Source organism: Malus sylvestris, chromosome 10 (assembly GCF_916048215.2).
Source record: "Malus sylvestris chromosome 10, drMalSylv7.2, whole genome shotgun sequence".
NCBI lineage: Eukaryota > Viridiplantae > Streptophyta > Magnoliopsida > Rosales > Rosaceae > Malus > Malus sylvestris.
This window is the reverse complement of record NC_062269.1, coordinates 41,294,788-41,303,152: the sequence shown is the minus strand read 5'-3', so window position 1 is coordinate 41,303,152 and position 8,365 is coordinate 41,294,788. Positions and strand designations below refer to the sequence as shown.

Genomic DNA, 8,365 nt, shown 5'->3' with positions numbered 1-8,365 from the left:
TGTTGAGTTCATAAAAAATGTTTATACAGCTTTGAGCTTTATCGGTTTTTTTTTGGTTAAGATCAAGGTCCTCGCATCGTTGACCTCAAACCTATGATATGATATGATGATCCCCAAAGACCAAATATCACGAGCAAGCCCTTATGGATCAATATATATTCTGTATCAAGTGTGTAACTAAAATCCCTTCTGCTTAACTAACCTATTAATTACGGAAAATGGTAATCATGATGCTTTTGTTTATCTTCATCTGCATGCTTAGCTTGCTCAGCTGCTCGGGCACTACTACTATTACCGCAAAAGCTTTTGATCACATCACCCGTGGTACGTCCGTAAGCCAAGACGGGGGCAGCAATGGCGACGCGGAGTTCAGATTCAATCTCAACAACCTACTCTCCACTACCCTTTCCTCCAATGCCGACCATGGCTATCACAATGCCACCTACGTAGGCACAAACTCAGCTGAAAAAGTCTACGTCTCCTTCCTCTGTCGCGGTGATGTCACCTCAGACATTTGTAAAGAATGTGTGGACACCGCAACCACCTTTGCCTTTCAAAATTGCCCCAATGCAACAGATGCTGTACTATGGTTCGACAAATGCTTGTATCGAATCTCCAATGATTATGCACGGATACATCCCATGGCGAACAACTCACGTAGAGACTACGTCAAAGTTTTGATGGGGAAGAATGTGATCACCAAACCCATCAGCCGCTATAATCGGTTGCTCGCAGCTACTATGAATTAATTAGTCACTGAGGCTGCCAAAGCTGACAGATTGTTCGCTACCAAAGAAGCCCAAGTTAAAGGGTCAAATATGACGCTGTACAGCCTTGCGCAGTGCACGCCCACAGCTGATTGCAATCAGTGTCTTCGAGTGGCCGTAGCAGATATAGTTTCAAGGGAAGACCAGTTAGAGGGATTAGAATTGTAATATTAGGTACCAACTTTCCCCGTTCTTCAAAAAATTAAGGACTGTAGCAGCTGGATCAAGGAGCAAACTGATCTTGTACATTGTTGCCGGTGTTCTTGCCCTTATTGTCTATGCCTGTGTGGTGCATGTAGCTTTGGAGGCCTACGACATTGTACGAAGAAGAGAATTGGAGACGCACGTTAATACTGCCAAACAACAAGAAAATGGTAAAGCTGCACACAATTTATAAAGATTAACTATATATATATATATAAACTTTTGCATTTTAACTTGCGAACTATCCAAATTGCCACAAGCAATTTTTCTGAAGATAACAAGTTAGGTGAAGGCGGATTCGGGGAAGTTTTCAAGGTACATATGATGATAATATACAGTATGAAAAAAATATAAGGTGCTTGATTAAGTTCATTTAGTTACTTCTCGAGAAAATTTATTTCATACTCTCATGGAAATGATTGGAAATAGTACTGTCACGCCCCGATCCCGACATACGTCCAGAATCGACACGTGACGTCACCAAATACCCGTATCTCTAACATACCTTGCCTCCGGAATATGGCAAATTACAACTCGAGAATTGAATCGCATAGTAATTTTCTGTATACTTCATGGCTGCATCTAACCTCCTCGTTAGACTGCCTACGTACCCTCATTAGGGATCAAGCCATTCGTAGTTCGTCATTTCACTTCAATCGAACATTCAACACATAGACCACTATGTCTCAACATAATACAACGACTCAATCATGTAGCACCTCAAGGAACATTTAACAAAGAACAATAATAATTTTTAGTCATCTAGTCATTCATCCACCCATAAGCGTTCCAACACCATCCAATTATCACATCAATCAATAGAACTTGACAAGCATAAAATTCCTAGACTCAAGGTAACATAACAAACCCACATGAAAAAAATCAAGATTTCCCTTCCATCCTTCATATAAATCATTATGACTCAACAGTATCTCAATTCACAACATACATCATATTTAAGAACCGACAACGCACAAAACCATTCTCTGGCCACATTAATTAACTAATATGGTAAAAAAAAAATAACAATCATTCCCATATCTTCTAAATTCATAAACTATGAAATCATAATTGAATCGTAGAAATTCTCGAAGGAATCCCACAGACGTACAACCGCTTTTATAATTCAATTCACAATATTCTCAAAACCATTATTCACAATATATTAAAACGAAGGCTAGAGTGACACAGTTAAGCCAAACCTACTTCTTCGAAGAATGGGATTTTAGACCACTCAACGATATCCAACCCAGGATACGATTCCGGACCATCACTCAACGGAATCGTGGAGTAGAAAGGATTCCGGACCATCACTCAACGGAATCGCGGAAGGCCAACACCATAATGTACGACGGCTCAAAGAAATGAGACAAGCACATGCTACTTAATTTACAAAAGCTCAACAAAGGGAAATTAGGTACAATTACTAAATTTAGAACTAATCAACGAAGCGGAAAATGAAACAATATCGAAGCAACAAATCCCCATCACAATGGTTAACGGTCCACTCCTAGCCTCACATTTCATCACCACATACCAATCATGTGAATCAAACCACATTTCAAATATGCACGTCAAATCACATTTCATCAAAGAATTCAACAAGCACTTCACAACAAGTTCAATACGCATCCAAATATACATTTTGCCGATTCCTCTTGACTACCAATATCTAGTCACCCATACATTTGAACGAGTACAATTTTAGTAGCATGGAAATGTAAAAGTCAGATAAAAGTATGCTATCCTTTGAAATTAATTAAATGATAACCAGATGTCTTATACATCCTTTTGTATATCGACCTCCAAACATAAAAACCAAGAGGTATATTCTCCTTACTGCAAATACCTATTATACTAATCACCTATCATGTTGTATATATATAAAGCAATGAACCAAAATAGGAGGAGCCATCGGGTTTCGCTCTAATTCAGGCTTTCTACTTTTCTGAACCATAAACCATATTAATTCTGTAAATAACAACCTATATTCAATCATTAGAAGAATAAAGAAATTTGAAATGTTTACCCCTATATGCAAGCTACAGGTTGACCACAAGTGAAGTAGTTATTCCTTGATCCCTTCTTCCATTTGAAATAAACCAACTAGCAGCCAAAGTAATATCATATATCCATTTGTTTACCATGTAACATAGACATTATTTTAGTACAATATATACTTCAAATAACGATACTAATACCATGCAAAAGCACTTTAAAGGAAAAACTCGGAGAAGAATTGGATAATGTAGAAATAAACACTCCTTTTCTCCACAAAAGTTGCATAAAAACTGCTCCGATCAACCAAGTTTAGGCTCACTTTGAAAGCTCAAACCTGAACCAAATGGTACAAACTTAAATGGTTTTTGGAGGCTTGTTCTGTGCACTTTGAAATCATATAATATTGGTAGCGAACGGAACTTTGAATGGTAAGTTATTCCAACTATGAAATGGAGTTCCAAAATTGGAATTACAGAACTTGCTGCTGCCTGGCAGCCCTGTGACTCAACTTTGGAAATGATTTTAATCTATCAAAACTCAACGCAATTAAGTGAAATCAGATGGGTTTTGATCATGGACATGTTTATTTCCAAAACACATAACATTAGATCAAAAGGAACTCACAAGGACACGGAAATCAAGAGCCAAAGTAGACTACATGAAACATAGTTTCTCTCTGCAAAATGAATAAGTTTCCTGTAATTTAGAACCCATACTCGTTTAATCAAATTTACAATTTCAGAGCACTTCCAAACTATCAAGGAATCATATTAAACTTCTATTTCAATGTGTTAGCGTGCCTACAACATGCCTAATTCTTACCTTTTTAACCAAGACTACAAATAATTCAATAAAATAAAAGTATGTACCTTTTCTTGTGTCTATACATTAATAAGGAAAGAATAAGACATATTACAAAGATAAGGAAATGAGAGGAGAATGGGCTCACCATCTTGCAAATGAACTCGTTGTTCCTTTGTTTGCAAGCACAACTTCAATCATTGTTCCAGTTCGCCCATTTATATCTCGCTGCACAAGAGTCAATCGAACAGACAAGGATGTTGCTTCTATTTGCAACGTCTAGACATCCTGTTCTCCATTCCTCAACCAAAACACACATGCTTCGCCGGAAAATGGTAGAAACTCGTCGGAAAAGTCGGCCTCGTTGGAGCTTCTTGATTCGTTATCACAATTTCATTTTTAAAAAATAGGGACAGGGAAGAAATTCATGATGAGATGGGAATTACGGTGATGATAGTTTGGTGATTTGGGTTTGCCCGCTCATGCGGCTTCGACTCCCTGTCGGCCTTCTCTGTTGTATGAGGAAGGGAAGAGAAGGATGGGTTGAGAGAGTTCTGGAGAGTTCCCCAAATGGGTGGGAGAGTCGGGAAGAGGTCAGAGAGTGCGTCCCCATAACCCCACCCCCAGAAAAATTAAAATCCTCTCCATCTTTTTAACTAATTGGTCCCTTAACCCAAATATCTAATTGGCCTCTTAGAAGTTAAATAATTCCTACACTTTATAGTGTCACAACTTCAAACGTCCGTAACTATACCGTTATAATTCGGACTCATAAACGGCTTTCCCCTATGTGTTCGTGGTTTCAAGATCTATCCAAAAATATAAATTGTGACCTCAAAAGGTCAACGAGTTTTAGATAATTACTTTCCAAACTTCAAACTTCATAACTAATTTAATTAAAATCTAAATCCAAATAATTTAATATAAATTCTCAAAAAATAATATAAAATCTTAATAATACAAATACGTAGATTATAACAGTGAAATCTAGAAACGGGATTTCACAAGTACTATATTCTCAGGGAACATTAGGTAACGGGACAGAAATAGCGGTAAAAAAACTGTCAAAAAGCTCCAAACAAGGTGTAAAAGAATTTAAGAATGAGGTAGCACTAGTTGCCAAGCATCAACACAGAAATCTGGTGCGGCTGCTTGGCTTTTGCTTGGAAGGAGAAGAAACCATACTTGTCTATGAATACGTGCCAAAAAAAAGTCTTGATCATTTTCTATTGGGTAAATGACATAAAACTACCTCAATTATTGGTATAACGATACTTTCATACCTTATCTATTAAAATTGATAATGTCATACCCTATCTTACGAATTTGTGCCAATGTCAGACCTCCGTCAGTTTTTCTGTTAATTTTTCTGTTAAGTGCTGACGTGGCTAGAGACGGGACCTATTTTTTATTAAAAAATTAATTAAATATGAAAAAATTAAAAAAAAACAAAAAACCAAAAAAAACCCATCAACCTGTGTCCCCCTCCCCAAATCCCCTTCTTTCCCACCCAACCCTCTCCCTTTTCTCTCTCCCTGCAACCTGCATCCCTAAAATCCCAAAACCCAGAAACCCTTCCAACCCGACCCGTAATGCTCTACCCTAACCTGCCTTTTCTGCAGGCCAGGGCACCCCAACACCAGCTACCCCGCCACCTGCAACACCGCGCACAACCCCTTGGGGTTTGCGATCATCTCAACGAAATAGCATCTTGACGACGCCGAATCCACCCCCGTTGTCGAAGTCATGGCGGAAGAGCTCATGGAACGAGTAGCAGTTGTAGATCCGGAACTCGTGGTCCGTCCCCACGGCGAAGCAGGCCTGGTCTTGGTTAAAGCAGACGTGGAAAAGTGACGGAGGCGAGCGGGGCTCCAGAAGGCAGACTCCGAGGATGAGGAGGAGAAGGGAATGTTGTTGTGGAGGTTATGGCTAGAGTTAGGGTTTGGGAGCGATTGGGGGTCGTGGTTGTCATTGCTGGAGTCAACGACATATGTAGGCTTGTCGTCGGTGGGATCGAAGAGGAAGGGTGGGGAAGGGGACGGGTGGGAAGGGTTTCTGGGTTTTGGGATTTTAGGGATGCAAGTTGCAGGGAGAGAGAAGAGAAAGAGGCGAGAGAGAGAGAGAGAGAAAGAGGGTTGGGTGGGAGAGAAGGGGATTTGGGGAGGGCGGACACGGGTTGATGGGTTTTTTTTTTGGTTTTTTGTTTTTTGTTTTTATTTTTTAATATTTAATTAATTTTTTAATAAAAAATGGGTCATGTCTCTAGCCACGTCAACACTTGACGGAGAAATTAATAGAAAAACTGATGAAGGTCTGATATTGGCACAAATTCATAAGATGAGGTGTGATATTGTCAATTTTAAAAGATGAGGTATGAAAGTGTCGTGACACCAATAGTTGAGGTAGTTTTTTGTAATTTACCCTTTTCTATTTGGTATATCTCTTGAATAGCACATTTTTTTATAAGTTTATTAATGGTCAATATGATTCCATGTAACTTATGACTTTAATGTGGTTCTCCTTGTGTATGGTGAATGTGGCTATAAGAACACAAACGACGTGAAAAACTGGATTGGTCAAGACGTCGAGTGATAATTGATGGAATTGCTCGGGGAGTTCTATATCTCCATGAAGATTCAAGGCTTAGAGTTATACACTGTGATTTGAAAGCTAGCAATATTCTTTTAGATGATGATATGAATCCAACAGTATCAAATTTTGGAATGGCAAAAGTGTTTGGAGTTGATGATCAAACTCACGGAAACAAAAGTAGAATTGTCGGCTCTAAGTTTTAGCTTATAATTGTTACTAGAAAATGTATCGTAATTTATAATAGTTAATCAACTAATGATATATGTGGTATTGTATCAAGTGGCTATATGACTCCATAGTATACTACGAAGGGATTGTATTCCACACAATCCGATGTCTTTAGCTTTGGGGTACTCTTGCTTGAGATCCTAACAGGAGAAGGAACTTTTTGGGCTTTCATCTCACAAATTGTGCACCTACTCTTGTAGGATATGTAAGTATTCACTTAACTGTGTTATAGAATCAATTGTACAAAATTTTGATCCTCCAACTAATTATAAACCTAGTTCTATATCAAATAGATCATATTTTTGAAAGGTATCAATTGCAGGCTTGGGAATTATGGAACGAAGGGAAAGGGTTGGAGTTAATGGATCCATTATTGGAAGACTCATGTAGTACCAATGAGTTCTTGAGATGCATCCATGTCGGATTATTGTGTGTTCAAGAGGATGCAAACAAAAGACAACCATGTCGTCGGTTGTTCTAATGTTAAAAGTGATGCTATCAGTCTTCTCAAAACCTGATCAACCTGCATTCTTTACGGGAAGACCTCTAATCACAATGATGATCAAGTATGTGCTCCTAGTTGCTCTGCCAATGGATTGACCATTTCTGATTTTGGGCCTCGATGAGATATGTTCGGCCAGTAAATTCTCCATGGGCCTTGCCGGTTGGCCGAAAAAAATAATATAAACATGAATTCGAAAATTGTGAGTGTGCCACTACTAGTTAGACGGGATTTGAATAATAGTGGGTGCGCATAATTGACTTCTAATTAAGAGATTGTGCTATTGAATGAGAGAGCAAAATAGACAAAAATCAGATCTCTAGTTTCCAAAGAGAAATCTCTTTGTTTCATTGACAATGATTGTACAAATTAAGCTTAAGCAGAGTACATAGGTTTGCTATGTACTACCTCGGATTCTACCAAAAAAAAAAAAATTGGTTCAACATGAGCAACAACTTTTTGTGAGGAACATTGAAAATTTATCAAACTTTATATGTGCTTACAAAGAAAGCGACTTCACATATTGTTAGTACAATAGCTCATGTCACGGGTTGCAATAAATTAAAATGTAACACACGAATTATGAAATTTGATTAGTTAGATCGATCCTAGTGATTGGGTTTGGAAAAAGTAGTTACCACGGATTGGAGATAAAGGAAAAATGGATTTATGGGGGACAGGTCAAATTTGGTTCTGGTTTTATGATGGAATCACTTGTGATTCTTCTGTTCGCATTGACCGCCGACATTATTGATTAATCGCTCTGCGATAGCCAATAGCACGTACTCTGCGATGTATATCCACACCAGCTGAAGCCAGACGTGTGGTACTTTTGACTTTGTTGTTCCCCTTGCTTGGAGTGTATGTATTTCTCGTGAATCACACAGTATGCTTGACTCTGGGGTCAACGGCCACGCGTTGTCATCAAGTCATGCTTTACCATTGCATGCTGTGGATGCAAATTTTCACCTCTTCGATCTTGGACGATTTTGCATCTACAAAACAACTAGCACCTTAGGTTAAGGCCACAAGCCTCATGCGCCCACGATGAATGGGGGGGCTTTGGCCGAAAAACCTCCGATGCCAAAGTTAGAATTTTAGAGAGAAATAGTGTTTAGAGTGTTTTGGAATTTTTGCAAGAGGTTTGGCCCTAGTGTTTGGAAGAAATGGGTGACTATTTATAGGACTAAGTTGGTCCATTTTTCCAAAGAAATGGCCGGCCACTTTGTCCATGTTTTTGGTGAATTTGTGGTTTAATTAGCCAATTAAT

At 38.6% G+C, this 8,365-nt stretch overlaps 1 protein-coding gene and 1 pseudogene across 1 annotated transcript; both read left to right on the top strand.

Moving 5' to 3' along the window:
- The first annotated feature begins 218 nt into the window (after positions 1-218).
- LOC126584582 (cysteine-rich receptor-like protein kinase 25) lies at positions 219-749 on the top strand. Its single transcript, XM_050248910.1, has one exon. The coding sequence runs from the start codon at positions 219-221 to the stop codon at positions 747-749; it is 531 nt and encodes a 176-aa protein (XP_050104867.1).
- A 69-nt stretch (positions 750-818) lies between these two features.
- On the top strand, positions 819-7,193 carry LOC126584581 (cysteine-rich receptor-like protein kinase 10; annotated as a pseudogene).
- The last annotated feature ends 1,172 nt before the right edge of the window (positions 7,194-8,365 follow it).

Coding starts and splice junctions, on each gene's coding strand:
- LOC126584582 (XM_050248910.1), top strand. CDS start 219: ATGGTAATCATGATGCTTTTGTTTATCTTCATCTGCATGCTTAGCTTG.